Source organism: Bombus fervidus, chromosome 9 (assembly GCF_041682495.2).
Source record: "Bombus fervidus isolate BK054 chromosome 9, iyBomFerv1, whole genome shotgun sequence".
NCBI classification, from domain to species: Eukaryota; Metazoa; Arthropoda; class Insecta; order Hymenoptera; family Apidae; genus Bombus; species Bombus fervidus.
The window spans coordinates 7,705,029-7,723,942 of NC_091525.1; the positions used below are offsets into that span (position 1 = coordinate 7,705,029).

General features: G+C 39.7%; 1 protein-coding gene across 3 annotated transcripts; it reads right to left on the minus strand.

The window, feature by feature from the left end:
- Nucleotides 1-7,861: 7,861 nt before the first annotated feature.
- LOC139990907 (uncharacterized) lies at nucleotides 7,862-10,222 on the minus strand. Of its 3 annotated transcripts, XR_011800691.1 has the most exons (5): nucleotides 9,989-10,222; nucleotides 9,768-9,821; nucleotides 9,622-9,681; nucleotides 8,399-8,591; nucleotides 7,994-8,061 (listed from the first exon to the last, which is right to left on the minus strand). XR_011800691.1 is itself a non-coding variant. In XM_072010527.1 (4 exons), the coding sequence occupies exons 1-4, from the start codon at nucleotides 10,003-10,005 to the stop codon at nucleotides 7,956-7,958; spliced, it is 237 nt and encodes a 78-aa protein (XP_071866628.1). In that variant the 5' UTR covers nucleotides 10,006-10,213; the 3' UTR covers nucleotides 7,862-7,955. The 3 variants fall into 3 exon arrangements, 2 of the variants coding, with proteins under 2 accessions (XP_071866628.1, XP_071866627.1); XM_072010527.1 differs by lacking the exon at nucleotides 8,399-8,591 and having other exon boundaries at nucleotides 7,862-8,061; nucleotides 9,989-10,213; XM_072010526.1 differs by lacking the exon at nucleotides 7,994-8,061 and having other exon boundaries at nucleotides 8,182-8,591.
- Nucleotides 10,223-18,914: the final 8,692 nt, after the last annotated feature.

Here is an 18,914-nt window from a genome sequence, read left to right on the forward strand (position 1 = left end):
GAGAGACAAGCGGAAAGAGCTTCACCACGAAGAGAACGAAGCTTCTTTCTCTTCCGTGATATCGATCGTAGCCAATCAATGCCTCCACGTTCGAAACAGTTTCGTGCTTCTCCCTCGATATTTTCCTTGTTCAGCGTCTCGTGCGTTTTCCTATCCTCTTCCCGACCGGATCGTTGAACGATGCGTCGCAAACGTTTGTCCCCCCTTTAACAAACGTCGAATATTATGGAACGTGCGTGTTCGATCGGACGAACAACGAAACGACGAGCAGAGGAAGGAAGGTGAAAAGGACGGTTCTCTTTCATGGAGGGTGGGGGGCGGGAATAAGAATGCGTTCTCGATATAAAGGCGCGCCAGGGAGTTGTTTCTAATGGAAACGAACGAGGGACGGAAGGAAATGTCCGGATTATCCGTCGACAAGATTCAGCTGAAAAATTCAGAGCGCGCGCGTCTGTGTCGGCTCTCGATCGGTCGCGCGCGCGACTCGCACGAGCAACGCTTCTACGCGTCGTTCCACACCGGCAGTCTTTGAAAGATAATTGACGTAAAGCTCGGGGAGAGGCAATTTTAGCCGCGTACCAGGGATTCCTTCGGGTAAATAGGATCCCACGAAAGGATGGCGGCGACGTTTACCCTTTTCAAGCTTAAGAAAGCTGATTCTCCGGGCGGTCGTTCCACAAAGCCCAGGTCCCGGCTTGGGAATCGAGGAAACAGAGTTTCTCGTTAACGAAGTTTAGCTATTTTGACGGCAAGCGGCGATACCGGTCGGTTTCGAATTGATCTGTTTTTTCCTTCTTTTAGTTTCTTTCGAACGCATCGTAGGCGGGTTAATTGGATGGCTAGCGAGAGTTTCCTCCTTCTCCCCTCCCCCTCCCCCTCCCCCACCGAATTTCCGAACGATTCGTTTCATCAACTTATACCAGATCTATGTTCAATTCGATCGGCGTTTACCTCTTCGATAGAAACTCCACCGGAAGAATCTTCGATCCATTTATTGGCTTCGCCTCTGAACAAATCCTCCGACCCTCTTCGCAAGCGGAACGCCTCGTATAACGAGAAAACAACGGAATTTCGCGGGCAAGTGGAAAACTTTTAATTAATCGAGGTTTGATCGCCGTTTACCGATAGATCGACCGGAATACAAGATACGTGTCCCTGTATAAAACGAGTCTCGAGTTCTCGTTAAAATCGCTGGGGACAGCTATCAGACACCGTTGAACACCGACAGAAACTTTAATTCCTTCAAAGACCGAAGTATAAGTAGCTAACGAACAGCTAGCCGCCGGTGACTCGTTAACGATTAATACTTAATGAACAGCCGCGGTCGTGTCCTCGAGTAACGTACCCTCGTCGACTCGAAACTTGCACGCGCGCGGGCTAATTTCCACCAATCTACCGGAAGAGTAAATTTACGTCTCGACAAAGCGACTAACTACGATTCCAACAGATCGTCGTTAGTTGCAATTTGCAAGACGATGTTGATAACGGTCTATTTGTTTGCAATCAACGAAGTGACACTAACATTGACTCACAACGGGCTCGTAACGAAAAGGTCGATCCGTTGGATGACTAATTAACCCTGAAGGTTGCTCACTTCGTATCGGAGAAGTTGCAAACCTGATAGCTTCCTTCCAGAAACACTTCTCCGGTAAGTCTTCCTACTTGCAACTTCCTCTGGAACAAAGGCATCTATTGTGCTTCAGCAGAAACGAGTGTCACGGTATTCACGATCTTTCGAAAGTTTCTTCTCCTCTTCGAGGGGAACACTGAATCGGCACGTCGAACGAAACACGGAAACATGTGTATAGATATTAGCACTTCGAAGACGCGTTAATTACCGTGTAACTGTGGCACACGGCGGTTCCGGTGACTCAAGGTTGTCTTCCTCTGTACGACATGCACTTACGGTGGCCCTACGCTTCGCTGAATCTCGTCGACGAACGGAACGTCAGGATCGTCGTGCTCGTCGTCGTGATCCTTTCGTTGCCGTCGTCTTTGTTGGGGGGGCCCGTACGAGTGATAGAGGATCATGATACCGAGAGACAACTTCCGGAGATACGGATGAACGCGCGATACAGGAACTCCTTCGAGAATTACTCTTCACAGGTTAATACTTTCACGGTTAATTGTAGTAAGAAAAAAAAAATGTAAAAGAATCAATGGAGAAACATAGAGACAGAGAGGGAGAGGGAAAGAAAGAGAGAGCTGGCCACTCGCGATTCTCGTCCTCGAGGGCGCCGGGACGTGTTTCGCGGTTTGAGAGGAGCGGACTGGTGCCGCCGCGTGGCCCCAAACCTCTGTTCCCGTAGCGCGTGCGCTCCGCATTCAACGGCACCCTCGCCGCGACGCCCTTCCGATGCTCACGCACTTCTACCTACGTCCAGCCACTGTGCACAATCGTTGTGCACCGTTCGCAACTGCACGCATCCGCTTCACACACGCTCTTATCATTCGATCTAGCAACGATGTTTAAAATTCCGGATTCGACGAGTTCAGGATGGTCAATGGATTTTCCTCAATTTCAAGGGAGAATTGTTTCAATATACGAAGGAGCATAGCAGTGATTGCATAAAGCATGAAGCTTCGAAGCAAATTGAAGCTGTCGCGACAGTCTGTGGCGGGAATCAAGAGCGAAAGCTTTAAGTATGTCTGGCAGAGATAGCGAGTATTTCGCCGGGAATGCCGGTCTTGCGGTCTTCCTCGATCTCCACAACGACCCAACGTGACGCGTGTTTCCCCGACTAGCAAATTAGAAAATCAAATGCGATGATCCCGGATTCCCGACTACGAGGCGAAAGTGGGCGATGCATCGGAATATAGAAGAAGGTTGAAAGATCTGGCGAAAATGCGGCACGTATGACGTCTTGTTTGCAGGAGATACGTCTTGCGAGTTGCTATACGGTCGCCAGTCGGTACTTTGGCCCAGTTTCCACTTATTTTGGAGTCGATAAGAGGGTCTTGTGCTTTGATGAATGAACGGCGGATGAATTGGGGCATAGCTTTGAGTGAATCTCGCCGAATGAGGAAAGTGACATTGCTTGATGATTAATTCTAGCTTCGTTAAAAATGAACACACGTCGACTTGCAAAGCCGAGCAAAAACTTTCAGTTTACTTTAACTTTACTTCATATAGAAGGCAAGGAAGGAAGGCTATAAGAAAGGTGGATCATTTGCTTGGTTAACCTACGTTCGCGTTTATTACATTTAATTTCAGCTTCGTTAGGGAAAAACGCGCGAAAGATTGTGGCGGAACGAAATTTTTCGTTTTTGGTTTGTCGTTTTTCTTTTTTATTTCATGTATGAACCAAGAAATGAAAGCTGTAAGAAAGGTGAATCGTTTGTTCAGTTAACCCACGTTTGGGTTTATTACATTTAATTCTAGCTTCGTTAAGGGAAAACACGTGACAAATTCTTTTCACTCGTTTTATTTTATATAGAGACCAAAGGAAACATAGGACTAAAATATGTGTATCACTTATTTAATTAACCCACATATAATTCGCTATTATTGTTACATTATATTTAAGCCTAGCTTTATTAAGGATGTACACACGTCGATGGACGCACACAAATGTTAGTTTCTCTTTGGTTTTATATATGTAGACGAAAGGCCAAGAAAAAAGTATAGGCAAGGCGGATCATTTGCTCAGTTAACCCATGTTCATGTTCGCTATACAATTATGAAGCGCCTACTGCTTTACGACAGCTATTATGATCATTTTACGTCATCGTTATCCTTTACGCAGCTATTTGCCTCGTTAGAAGATCCCAGACGAAAAAATTTATGGAGCACGTCGAGGGATATCGAAAACGAAACGTTTCCTTGTTAGCATTCATCAGATCCTTTGTCACGACCGTTTCGCAGATCGTGCTTAACAATATGGTCAACGTTAATATATTTTTAACTTTCTGCAGCCAGAATACCAGCTAACAACAACGTGATTTATTTGATCCAAGAAACGTTGGTACAAATAAGCCGCTTATTTGCCAAATCGGTTAACTCCGTGGAACAAAATGTAAAGAAAGTCAGAAAAATTATACAAGATAAGCATCGATACCTTGGCGTTAAAATATAAAAGATTTTCAAAAGTAGAGATAGAATCAGTTTAATCTGTGAACAGTTTAGATGTAGTTAATCATGAAAATATATGAATACGTATAGAAAATTTTTATGCAAATGGTGGAATGCCAAATATGCTGGCACGATTTTTTCGGTTACGAAGGTATCCAGTTTACGACATTATTAAGCACGAACGTTGTATTCAAAAATATCTCCAAGATATTGTCGTGTGATCGATTCATGTAACTTTTTTGCGTTATATTCAGTAAGAAATCAAGCATGAAATAGGAAGACGAGGCCAAGGATTCTGATAATCAGCGACCTTTTTGATTCACCCCGCATTTAGAAACTCATAAAACAATTCATTCTAAGAAGAGATTTATCAATATCAACATCTACAGCGAAATTCAGAGGGTGAATTTCTTTTTGTAATTACTCTTTCAAGTAATCATACGGGCATAGATTGTTTCCGAAGATACCAGACAGACTTTAAAGTGTTATATTTTAGAATTATGAAATGTAAACCTAACGTGATAACGTTTCTTGATCATAGAAAACAAATGATCGTAAATCTTTTACTCGTGAATTCATTTTTTAATTAGAAAATTGATGAAAAGAACTGTTAAAATACCCCTAAATGGAAGGAGTTGGAACGTTGAACAAACGGCAAACGCTGAAACAAGAGGTCATAGAATAATTCAGCCCGCAGCGAAGTTAACAGCTACTACAAATACAATTATTCATTCCTTCTAATACATCCTTTGTTCTTTAACTTCCACGAAACAATTGCTTTTTACCTTGCAATAATCGTTTAACTTTATGCTCACGAAACAATAGAGAACGGAATCAATTTATTTTATTTTATCCCTAGGGAAATTTTATTTCGCCCCTCAAAGTATACATGCGAAGTAGGGAGCCAAAGAGGAAGTTTCGCGTTTCACAAAGAAATAAAAATCGTTGTTGGGAATTTTTTGTTTGAATTTAACGGCGTCACTTGTCATTTTGGAGGTTTTGTCTCGTCGATGAACGGGGTCATGCTTATTTAATCAAGATTCTCAGTCGAGGCTAATTCCTTATCGCTCCGATTGCCTCGGTGTCGACTCGTTTACGTCCGGTTGGCCTGTGCATTCGGAATCTTGGCAGTCGCCTCCGAAACACATAGGTAGCTTCTCCTTACGCGTAGGGCACGGCACTCTGTCTGGCATCATGGCGCCTGATAAGAAAAATTGTTTAGACTATCGTAGGAATGTTGGATTTCAGATTGACTTTTACACAATATATTATAGTATGGTATAGCGTATAGAGAATATCTGTCATACATGGGAATAGATTGTTTATTTATATATCGTTGCGCCACAAATCTGGCTATCTACGTGTATATCGAATTCATTAACTTTGATTATTTTAATTGGAACTATCTATCGGGTCTTTTACCATTGACTATTTTAACCGCGGCTATTTTGCTTGTTTATTTATTTTGACGGCACATGTTCTATTACGGCGTTGAGCATATAAATTCTTTACAGTCCAACGTTCCACATGAGGATTGATCATTTTCTAGTGGTGTTTCAGGTTTTCTTTCTTCCATTCTTCTGTAAGTGCCCTTATAAACAGGTGTCACTCGTTATTCGTACGAATTCCCACTTTCACTCTACATATATACAACTACTACGTATAATTCAAAGAATTCTTTTCTCACTCATCGATCGCTATCGTCACTGATACGATTTGGTTAATACGATGAAAAAGGCGGACCGAGATTAATCGATTAGCGATTCGACGAGGTTCCGGTTCGATACTTTGCGTAAATCGATTCCGGGTCCTTCAAGCTTTTGTCGAATCGGCTCGGACCTCGTGATGATTCGCGTAACTCCATTATCCTGGTGGCTAACTCGCGAACAGCTTGTTCAAAAGCCCGTTTGAATTAACATCTTGGCATCGGCGTCGACGAGCCTATCGAATTAATTCCTCCCTTTCCGGTGCTCCGATGTTATCGCTATGACGTTCCGTGGGCAACTTAAACAGCCTCGAGCTTTCTTCATAGGAATACAAAAGAAGCTGAGAAAACTTTCGACCCCGACTGAGAGATTCCACAGTTGATTTTAATTGTAAAAAGGGATAGGAACGAAAATGTATGTTTGAAGTGGCAGACCAGCGACCTAGAAACTTCGTTTCTTCTCCAAGAAACCGAATCAGAGTCCCTTGTGCGTTCTCTGAGAATTGCAGACAATTTTTGATACTAAGTCTTTGATCTTTATAAAACCAGGTCCTTCGCAAAAAGACGGCGTGAACGTAAGGGAAAAGCTAATTTCCCCTTGGGTCCACCTGCGAACTATCCCTCTAGAAGGTCGTCTCCGAAAACGACGAAATGCTCAATTAGGAACACGATTTTGGCCGACGATTCCTCCGAATTTCGGCCAGAGAGACGGACATTAACGGTGAATTTGTTGCAAATGTTACGGCACTTACCGGGCGATCCGACGGGATAACTCGCTATCGCCGGCTGGCCATAATCGTAGCCATAAGTGGGCACAGGTTTTTCAACCGGTCGATACCGAGTTTCCGATTCAGGGGCGCAGCAGTTTCCAACGCGGTTGCAACACACTCCATCGCAGCAGGTCCGCCTCCATGAACAGCAACTTCTGCTGGTGACATCGGACGGCCTATCGTAAATAGCGAATGTTTCTATTATCTAGGAACCAGTTTTTCCACGTGGAAATGTCGCCCAGTATGGAAACATTCTACGTAAAATTCGTTTTACGAGGAAGCTTGGGAAGAATTGGCGCGCTTATGACGAAAACGACCCTTGTCAAAGTCGTGGATTTTTTTATGTAAATTATAATACGTTATAGTAGAAAGATACGAGAAGAACAACATGCGGAATCCGTGTCATGAAAAATGATCCATGACCTGAGTTATCGTGAAAATGAAAATTCCCGTGCGTTTCTTTGTGTGTTCGAACAATTAAAAGGGTAGGATCTAAATAGCGGTTTGTTTTATAGTTTGAATATTGTGAATACTTCGTTTTGGATATTTTATATATTCTTCCGTATTATGTTCATCCTGTACATCTTTGAATATTTCAATATTTCACGAACGTATAAGTATCCACATTTTATAATAAAAATTAGATCAAGGATCACTTTTATTAGGAACCCTCCAATTGTAAGGAGAAGTAATCTCACATTCGAGGTGCCATTCTTGGTGGCATCACGCTATTTCTTGGTGGTGTCACGCTGCTGATAGTTGGTCTGTCCCTTTCATAATATGTCGTGGTATCCGCCCCTTCCAGCAGCGGTTTGAAAGTTCTGAAAGTTTAAAAACGATTTACGATTTTCCAAGAGAATGACACGTTGTAAAAATCGTCAATTTTCAAACGTTTATTAACAATTAATTCTAAGTTTAACGTAACGGATAACTGGAAGTCACCCAAAAGTCCGAGGGCATGAGTAATAATGAAATGAATCAAATAAGATGATCGCATCGCTTCTCTACCAAATCGCCCATATAGTTTATAAAAGAAAATAAGTATACCTGCAGTGGTCACACATTATACTCGAAGAATTTGGAGGTTCCCTAAAATCTCAATGACACGTGCTTCCGGATAATTTCGATATTAGTAGACTGCGTATGTTTGTACAAATTCATATTTTTATTAACTATATCTATAGAATTTAGATATATATATATCACTACACTTTAGATACTTTTCCAATTTTCCACACATGCATAAAAATCCCCAGTCTACTCATGCGTATAAGGTTAAGTTTCGATAGTAACTGAGATGCATATAATCGTAAATACATATATCAAAGCATCGTTTATTGTTGAAGAAGTGATATTACATTGATCGGTATAGAGACTTAGAATTTTTTTATTTATCTACAGAGAGATATCATTTACGATCTGCGCAACATTTCGAGGGAGCTTCCGGTTCCTTCTGCTTCGCTTTATCTTTGCAACAGCCGGACATGCAACACCCACCGGCTGCCTCTCTCGCTCTGAAAAACGACATGAATTTGCATCTTATTTCCCTAGGAATGGTAGAATTCTTACAGTCAAAAGATATCCTAATTCCAATAAATTCGCAATAAACCTCCCCCGCTGTTTTTTTTTATTTTTTTTTTATTTTTTATGCTACGGTTTCGCTTACTCGACATTTTCGAATTGCGAAAGTATATTTATAGTTTGTTACGTGAAGTACTTTCTGTCGGTTCGTGTATCCGGGTGGAAAAAATTTACGATGGTTCGTCGCGTAAATTCAATGATTCCCTTTGGAACTATTACCGTGTACCTATATGGCCGCCGAGCCCGTCACTTAACGCTTATAATGTTTACCGGTTGGCTCTTCCTCTCTGAAGCCAGCTCTTTCTTAAAGGCTTCCTTAGGAAGAAAACTCGGTTAGTTTTCTTGGCCACAGCATAATTTCTCCTTCGGCGGTGGCGATATACCTCCGGTACAACACCCTCCTTCCTCCTGCGGTCCCGCGCAGCATTTAGCTCCGCAACATCCGCCGATTGTCTTTTTCTCTCTGCACATTCAGTCGGGTAATTCGATTAAACGCACGACTTAAGTGTCCGATTAAACCACCGCTCTGCTGCCCCAAACTTCATTCTGTTTTTAACCTATTTCATTCCTAAGATTTTAGATCTTATCTTTCTTTTTTTCTTTTTTTTTTTTTTTTTTTTTTGTTCCTTCATCTTTAATTTTCTCATGCTGGCGGCCATACAGGAAGTATTCATATAATATCGGAAGTACGATAAAATGTTGAAAATACTAATGGCTGCAATAACGATTATTAAATGAGACTTTCGATAGCCGAACTAATCACTTTCGTTGTACACGAAGACCTTAATTTTAGTTATCAGGTACATAATTAATATTCAAAGTTTTAACGATTTAATCGAAGGATTTGTTTTCAATAATGTAAGTGATACAAATAATTGGAAATTTCAAGCCATAGTTTGCAAGATAATGTTTGTAATTGTCATCTTTCTGTGCGTGTCAATTTATGAAGTTAATCAGCGTGGCTCCTAAGCGTATAAAATACTAACAGACTGCGGATGTTCATGCAAATTCTTGTGGAGAATATGGAGATAGTAATGGAATAATAATAATTTTAGAAAATGGGACCTGAATAGAGGTTTCTTTCGTTTGATATTTCATACTACAAAAGTGTATATTTCAAAAATGTTACGATTCAACATAATTCAACCCTGTGCTAAAAAAACACCAAAACCATAATATCAGAGGGAAATTTCAAAAACTACGAAAATTACGAAAATAATGTTGGATCATTGGTTGCGTCAGTGTATTCTTTTCGTGAACATTGTATTAAAAAAAGTAATTTTTTATAAGCTTCCAAATAAATTTTCGTTTTTGTTGAATAGCTCGTTTGAGTTGTGTCACTTTTGAAATATGGTACACGCGAGATATATATTCGTATTATTTATATTCCGTACATTTCCACATCTCTAAATTTCCCATAAACACTTGCATTCTAGTAATAGCTACATTTTAAAAACTATTGAGGATATTAATAGAAAATATAGACATCGTACTTTTTCGAGCAACATCCACCAAAATCCTTTTCCCTCGCCTCGCCGTTCTTCTTCTCGCCGCTGTGAACGTAACATACGAAAGTTTATTGCAACACGGAACTTTTCAATAATCGAAAAATCTTAGAAAGGTATATATATATACTAACTGGTCGCATTTGCACGTCACTTGTCCTGCGTACCCCTTCTGGCTCGTAACTTTTCTGTAGGACGAAAAGAGGCAGCTGAACTTTTTAGTTTTTACGCATTAAATGGCTCTAAACAAATTCTGTCATTCATAGAAATTCAGAATGCAAGATAAGAGCCGACATTACTTTTGAAATCACCCTAGTAGGTTTACAATCATTTTTCGATTAATTTCGAAACTTACGCGCAATGATCGCACATGATGGATTCGTTTGGTTTTCAAGACAAACTAAAGAAAATGACGAATTTGTGGAATAAGCCGTGAATTTTGAAGGTTTTGCGGGAAGAAGTCCAACCGGAGATCGTAACACGAACAAACGCACTGCCGATCGAGCCTCTTCATCTTTTTCTGTTGGCAATCTGCTTGCCAATTGGCAGCCGCTCGATTTCGTCCTGGCTCACGTGCTCCACTCGAACGAACCTCCGCAATCAATTCAATTAAAATTGTCACACAGCGAAAAATTTGTATTGCTAAGCAAATACATCGTACGCGTTTCACGGAAATCAGTTACCTCGGGATAAGAGGCAATCACATTTACCATATGTCATATTTTATCTTCGAATACGGGGGAAAAATGCATTTTGTCGAATCGGTATAAAAATCGATGATCTTTCTCGAGGTCTTAAAATATGTAAATGCTGAAAAAGAAGCATTGAATGGCGGTACGTGGAGTTGTCGTTGAACCATGTAACGGCGTACTTGAATCAATTTCCGGTAGATGTCAATGATATTTTCGGTATTATTGGGACGGTTCTGTGTATGCACGAACCCGTTGGTGAAGTATAGTTCTCGAGGATCTTGCGATGCATACGTATATTCCATGCCCTGTATAGGATGTCCCAATATTTAACAGTCAAACTTTGTCAGTAGGGTAAATTACGGTTATTTGAGTCAAGCTAACAAGGAAAGCTCGGGATTAAAATTTGGCTGAGAATTTAGATGGAGGTTTTTGGATGAAAGGTTTTGGATGGAGATGTTGTATACATTTTCGAGAATCGTTTGTTCACTAGTATTTTCTCCTAACACGTTAAAAAACATTTTTCTATTTTTATTAATAAATATTTTCCCATCGGATTCCCATAAGGAATCGGATATTGAAGGATGATTTCACCCCTTAAATTTGAGGTATCGCAAGTGAAAAGAAGCGCGCTTTTGACTGTTCTTTAAGCCTACAAAATTTCATCCAAATCGGAACAAAATTGCGGTTCTTGCTTGTAAATAAATAACTTACCTCGTGATTCGTCAAACTCGATTATGAACAATCGTTAAGCGCTTTGAAAGCAATTTTCGCTCATTATTACTGACGTGATGAACGATGTTATCGTTATAATTATTTTATTACAGCCATAATTATTTACGAGGATATAATCCCTACCGATCAAAAAGAAAGAAACTTGTTCAATGTTATTATTATCAGTCGTAATTATCATACTTGAGCCTGTATATACATAGCGTGTGTATATTACTTTATTCTTGAAAGGTGAAGAATAGAATAGTACAAAGTTTGGCTGTTAACACCTAGGACACCTTATGTAGCCCGATATGAACATTTTCGAACAGCTGACTGCCGCGACTTCCATCTCTGAGAACCAGGTCACAAGGTTGAACCATTCGGTGTGAACCACTTGAGCGAATCTATTATTAAATTGCTTTTCACGGACCGATGAAATCTTTCGTAGCAAGAAAAGATACGTGTATGTCACGTGAACATCTTCTGGGAAACGTGACTTTCAAAAATCGATGGATATTCGTAATTTACGAATCGTCGTTCGAACGCAATAAAATATTTTAATTACACGCAAATTGAAGATATATGTACGTATACGCGTGTGTATATAAATCTTTGTACGTGTGTACATGTATATTATTTTCCAGTTGGAATATGGTTGGATGAGAGGTAGAATGTTACGATATCGGGAAAGTGCAGCGAAACGTTTATACCAGATGGAATGAAACACGCGAAATAGCCGGCATGAGTGGAACCAAGTGGAAATACGAGCTCGACAAAAAGAGGCAATTACATTTTCGATGGTTTGCAGAGGTTGAATGAACGAGAGGGCATGAGTTTATGGGCATCGTTCGACGAACTTGAGAATTTCGTCGTTAAGTTTATGGCCCTATTTTCAGGAGCCGGTATCAGGTAAAATTCGCCTTGAACAATTTATGAACATTCACCCTGTCGTAATCGCGGTTGATTTGACAGATTAAGTATTTTTAGACACATTGTACAGTTTGTCGACATAGAGTAGCGAATGATACTGTTAGTATACTAAATCCTTATGTATTCGTCGCCTGAGATTGAAAACAGGAAAAAAATGGGAGAGAAGAAGAGTGGCAAGAAGGTGTGAGAAGGGTAGGAAAGAAAAAAGGAGGGAAAGAAAAAGAAGAAAGATGGAAGGGTGAAGAGTAAAAGAAGGAAACAAGAGGAAAAAGGATAGAGAGGGCTAGAGGAAAAAAGGAAAGGATAGAAATGAGGTGTAACAAGGAATGGAAAAGGAAAGAAACTAACGATAGGAGGGTCGAAAATAAAAATGAAAGAGAGAAAAACAAAATGGAGCAAGGGAATAAAGGGAAGAGGTGGAAGGAAAAGGAAGGGTGGCAGCGACTAAAAGAAAGGAAGAATAGCAGAGGCTAAGAAAAAGGAAAAAGGAGGAAGCGGCGAAGAGAATCCGCTAAAATAGCAGTATATGTATGTTTGATCCTGCTTTTGTATGACAATGAATCGCTCCCCTTTATACAACACACCGAAACAAAACCAACAAATGCGTCTCAAAAAATCCCTAAACGAAAATATCCATAAAGTTTCTTCTAAATCTTGGTGGATTCTAAAACGCTAGAATCCTGTGAATGGGAACTTTAGATGGCGCAAAATTAATGTTCACGATTTCCGACGTGAAAATGTATATAACACGGATATACAAGCCCGCGCACATAGCAGGGTTGCTTCTTTCCGTTTCTCCTGGTTGTAAATTGCACGAATTATCGTCGCTTCATCGGACAACTCGCGAAACCGAATATCTCAACAATTAGAAAACATTGGGTCGAACTTTGCTTTTACCATCGTCGTTGATCTCAAGTGGCGCACAGTTCGACTGTTTTCTCATAAATAAATTCACCGACCCCCTTTTCGGAGAATTTGTTTTAACAACGTTTTAAGAATACTCGTAAAATTTTCTGTAGAGTTTAGAGGGAAGAATCGTGACTGTTCGACCCCTCGTTTTATCGATACTTGTATATCGTAGCCGGGTCATAACCGAGCGGTATAATAAGCGAAATATTCTGGAAATTTTGGAGCTCTCGTTCGGGAAATGAGGTAAACACGGTAATCGTGCTAGGATTAGATGGTCGTTCGTCATTAAGGGCGGCGGCTTAATGAGGCGTGGTCCCTTCATTAATAAAGTTTAAATTGAGCGTTGTAGTTGAGAAAAATTGTTAGGCAGTTAATTACCGGCGTGATAAAAGGACAGTCGCGTCCAGCGAGATTGAGAAACTTCCCGTACAATGGGGAGAATTTCATTTTCCCCTTCATTTTCCCCGACGATCTTCGACGTGGTCTTCCGCTGAATTACCTTCGAAGACACGTCGAACCTCCTCGAACTAAAATAATCTAGCCGATCGTAATTGAAGATAGAAACTTTACTTTTCTATTTTTTTCCAACGAATGCGCTTCGTTTCCGCAGGATCAAAGTGTCAACTGATTATTTTGCGCTCTGTTAAATATTTGTAGACAAATGTATCGATGGAAAATGTTTACAATTGCACGAATGACGCCTACGGGCGGTTTTGGTTTACGTCAAATGATTCGACTCCGGTTCAAACGTAACCGATAATCGAACGGATTCCCATCCAAGTGTGATTAAACACGTGTCATCTGTGTAGATACATCATGATGTACTTCCACCGCGGGCAATTGACAAATGCATAATATTCGCATGAATGAAAAATCGAAATTCATTACAAGAATCGGGGTCGCACATGCGATACTGCGTTTCGCTCATTAATTAATGAATCGGGTTTTTATCTAATCAGAATTAAATTCTAGTAAGTTACAAAGTGAGAAAAAAAGAAAGAAATTTGAACGTATATTTCTCATGGCAATATTTGAACATTTATGAAATCACATTATGAATATTATATGTTATACAAAACATATTAAAATTTCATTGGCGCTGTAATGAGACACGAGTAGTATTACTATATTTAGTAAAGGTTAAAACAAACCTGAAAATGTATATCGAAGTTACAAGATAGTTACTACAAACATATTATACATTTCACAATGTTTGCTAAAGTACTTGAACAGTTAAATATGTATTACGTTAATAAACCTCAATGTTTTATAGAACAATCCTTAACAGTAATTGCTCCTTTAAGAGGATTATTTATATCATAAACTATTTTTTTTTTTTTTGTTTTTTTTTATTTGAGAGACAAATCTGATACATATCAAGGAACGGTAGAGTGACATAGAAATATTTATTCTTTAGATATACGACCCTAACCAGCACCATTGACCAAGTCAAGAAAATCCCTGATTCATTCTTTCGCCACATTTTTACCTGCTGTCAGCTCCACGTCCCTTGCTTTTTCACCATAGTCGATTAGTCAACAGGAACCTTTCTGTAATTAGCCAAGACCAAACAAAAACACGTTGATCCATTCGTATCACTTTTTATTTTCACTTCCCCAAAGATTTATACATACACACACATACACATACACAGTAATCGTTGTGTGAAGTACAATAAATCTTCAAGATGTTGGGAAAATTACATTAGTATATTTTATATTAGTATATCTTCCGTGACGTATATTTTCAGATTGATTTCAATACCAGCGCCATCATGATATTTGAATCTCATTACGATGTTATTGAAATTTCAAAAGGTTTCATATAACACAAGCATAATATATTCATAAAAGCTGTCCATGGCAAGTATTCAAATACTTTCATGAGTCACCGTCTAGTGGCAAAACTAGATAACGATACGAATCTTGCTTGATTTTCCTACTCCATCTTCGACATACATACATGTACACTTGTAGATATATTTGTACATACTCTCATTCCAATTCTAGAACAGGACTAGGGGCAGAGCAGAAGTCCGATATATAATCTCCCCGACCTTTACGGAAAATTTGAAACTCACAAAATACACAAAATGTGCATAATATGTATGAGTATATAAATTATGCCAAAAACAGAGTACATACTCTCGTTCTAATTCTAGAACAGCACTAGAAACATACAAAGTCCGATGTATGATCTGCTCGATCTTTATAGGCAATTTCAAACTGAGAAAATACACAAAATGTGCATAATATGTAGGGATATATAGATTACGCAAAAAATAGGGTATTTGTTATAATATTTAGTAAGCGAAGTAGATCTGTCTCTAGATTCCATTTTTCTTTTTTTTTTTTTTTTTTATCGTGATTATAAAAATATAATTTTGTATAAATATCTGCAATGTAGAGGCGTAGAAACAAATTGCAGAAACAAATTAAACCAAGTACGTCGTGGACGGTCTAAAAGTCGATGTAAACTTCAAGTTAAAATAAATATGAAAAGATATTGAGAACGTTGACGCCTCGGCTATTGCGAGTTTCCAGCACGCAAACAGGATTTGAATATTTAATAAGAGAAAAACATTTGGATTTATTGAATTCCTTATGAAAATCATCAAAAGAAACACTTTGATTTTATTCTATTGATACAGGATGATACTTGAAGTACTTCGTGATAACTAAAGAATGTAGCTTATAAAAGCCATCTCAAACCATCAGAAATAATAGAGATCTTTTCAAAGAGCAATATAAAAATGGTAGAAAAGGGCACCGCAATAAGATTAACGGCACAAAAAAGGACAATAAACTCATAATTTGCAAAGGACAGAAAAAGGAAGAAATTAGACGGTGGAAATTAATGACCAAAACTAAATAACCGCGATTAAACGATCAATTAGTCTTAACGAAATACACATGCACACATAGATAGACGGTGGGCCCGGACAGCGTTGAGAAAATATCAGGCAATCGACATAGTCGGGTGCGGTACATGAATTTATCGCGGAGTAAAAAGTGTGAACACATTGTTGGAAAGGCGCCAGGTAACGCCACCATCCCCGAATCGCCAGCGAATCGAATACCATGCTCCATTCTGACCGGCCATAAATTCCTTTTTTTCTAATTCCGTTCTTCGCACAAAGCAGGTTTACGACCAGACGTGACGCGTTCACCGCGTCACGGAAAGTTTCGCTCGACTTTTTCGCCGCTAATTGCAGGCTAGCGATTTCTTGACCATCTGCGGGACACGTAGTACGACGTATACGTCTTTCTTATCGATAACCAACCAGCCATAAATCATTATCAGACCGATAATTCTACTTTTTCTTTCGGGTAATCAAGGGGAACTTTGGAGGTAATTCCAGATGATTATTTTTTCGAGTAGCCATTAGTTATCGTATGTTATATCGTTACTTCGTATGTTATATCGCGAGTAGCGATAAACTATTCGAAGAAACAAAGATGATTGGAGAACGCTCCAGCGAACGATAAACTATGGTGGATTGATTCCATTCTTTTCGAATTACAGCGAAAATACGCACACCAATTCGCAACAATCGATCCTTCGCGCAAAATGCTCGCGGTTCGAAACGAACGTTTTCTGACGTTCTCAGAAACGATTATAATTTTCAGTAGCCATCGTAGCTGTAGCAACCACATTTTGGACAGCTGCACAATTTCGCAGTTTGGAGATTCCCTCAGGACTCTCCGATACATGGTCTTTCAAATATTGAGCGTAATTCCCTTAGAATCGAGGATTATTTCTCTCGATTCCGTAAACATTGATCCATCTTAATCGACACGCCTGACCAAATCTTCGTCAACGTTTGCTATCAAGAATCCCTTGGTGATGCACGGAAAGCTCTTTTAGAGAATCATGACGATCGGATTCTGTCCTTTGATCGATCGTGTTTAACGACTGGGCTGGTTCTCGCGGGCGTCGAGAAGATGTTTTAAATAGCCGGTTACTGCGAAGTTTCTGCACTCTCACGGCCAACGACAGAGATAAACGGAGCCTTAATGCAAAGTCATCGACTACCGACAGAAAACTCGGATATACATGATGGGAGCGACGTGACAAGGTTGATACAATTAGTCGATTGTTAAAGATTACAATCTTTAATTCAATGCAACGAGTAATTAGTTCTCAGATGTAATTAGGGCTTACAAGAAGCAACCGTTCTTCCTTTGCAGAATTTCCAACTTATATTTTAAAAGTTCTGATTTTATGACTCGTCGGTTGAACTTCACTGCCGACGATTATAGACATTGGTTTCAAAAAAATTGATGCATATTGCAAATGTGCGCATAGGGAATAATAGTTCTAGCTGCAACTACAATGACTACACGAAGTATTGTTACATACACTTACTTTCTAACGAAAGGCTTTTTTATGGGGTTCTACGTTTCACTTTTGAAGTATCAGATATTTTTAAATCATACAATAGTACTATCATATGATACAAAATTTAAGAAACGTAACTGATGAGGGTTTTTCAGTATTTCACATTTTATTTTAAAATCTTACTGTATCACTTCCACCAAATATACGTTTCTCTCTCCGGTTGCTCGAATTTTCGAGCAGAGTCGAACAAAATTTTTTTCGGGTTTATGCCACAGACATCTGGATAAAAGGATAACGGAACGGCGGGTATGAAGGGAAATGGCCGAACGCTCCTTTTCTCGACGACCGTGCACCGTCGAGCCGGAAAATTCGGTGAGCTCGGATTAATCCGGCCAACGAGGATTAGCGGCTAGATCCCTTAGATCACAGGGTTAGCTCGCCACCTAACTGTCTTTCTCGTACCGCCGCTTTAATAACGGTATTTTGTAAAGCAGACTCAATGTATCTGAAGCTGTAAACCTATCTGCAATCTTACATTCCGGGCGCAACCCCTACAGGCTCCAGCTTGATTTTTCCGCAGTATTTTACATTCTACCCACGCAAAACTCGCAATTTTCTCAATATGACGCGCGAGGGACAATAAACAGCTCACGTTGGAAAATTCGCTTATTTTTCCGACGTTTATCAACATTGACTGGGAAAGTTATATCGTCGTTCATGAAACGGATGATTAGCATTCCCTTGAACGCTTCTCCTTTTTTATAGTCGTTGTAAATAGAATTTATCGTATTTATTATACTATTTTCAAAGTTTGGTACTTAAACTCTTAATCCATTAAAGACCAAGCACACGCATAAAATAGTTCGCAACGTTACAAATACTTCAATTTCTTTAAATTTGATAAAATCGTAGAATTGAAATGGAACAAATAGCGACGAAAGAAATATTTCGATAATTAAAATACTATAAAATAAATATCGATAAAAATTTACAAACGAGATTTTGCATTGACGCTTAATCCGTAAAAGAAAATGAGATTGGAGCATAAAGATTCAAAATCCATAGTAGGATTAATTTAAGCACTTACGACAAAATCGATATTTCTACCTTTTATAGCGACCGCTCTTCTATTTTCCTCCATTAATTGCCGAAAAATAAATTGTTTTGTCAAAGTTTGAGACCTCGACTCGACGAAGAGTTAAAAATCACGACCCCACAATAAAGGAAAAATGATTCCGAGAACTATTAAGGGGTGTGTCCTGTAACTGTACAAATACGCAGCATCCTCCGGAAAGGAACATTCAAATCGTCCCGTTGAAAAGCCCAATAGAAGAGAAGAAACAGAAGGACGCGTCGACTGGTGCATCATTATCTTCCGTCGTTTGCCTCGGGGTTGTTTAGCCTCTTCGCTTTTCGCAGTACTTTTGCCACTTATAACCCCCGTTCAGCAGCACTATCTTCTTTTTTCCCTACTAGAGTCACCCTTGCTCTTTCTCCTACGCGTGTTGTCCGCCTCCCTCGGTGTGTTATTTACCCCTTCCCGTGGCTGACGCCCACCGTTCCACGCCACCCCTTGGCCCCCGCGCCCTTTTCCGGCCGCGCGCACAGCTTAGGGATTGTTTTAATACCCTGATGGGGCAGAACTGTGTGACCTACTTCCACCACGGTGAATATAGACGCGACCTAAGCCACGTTTTC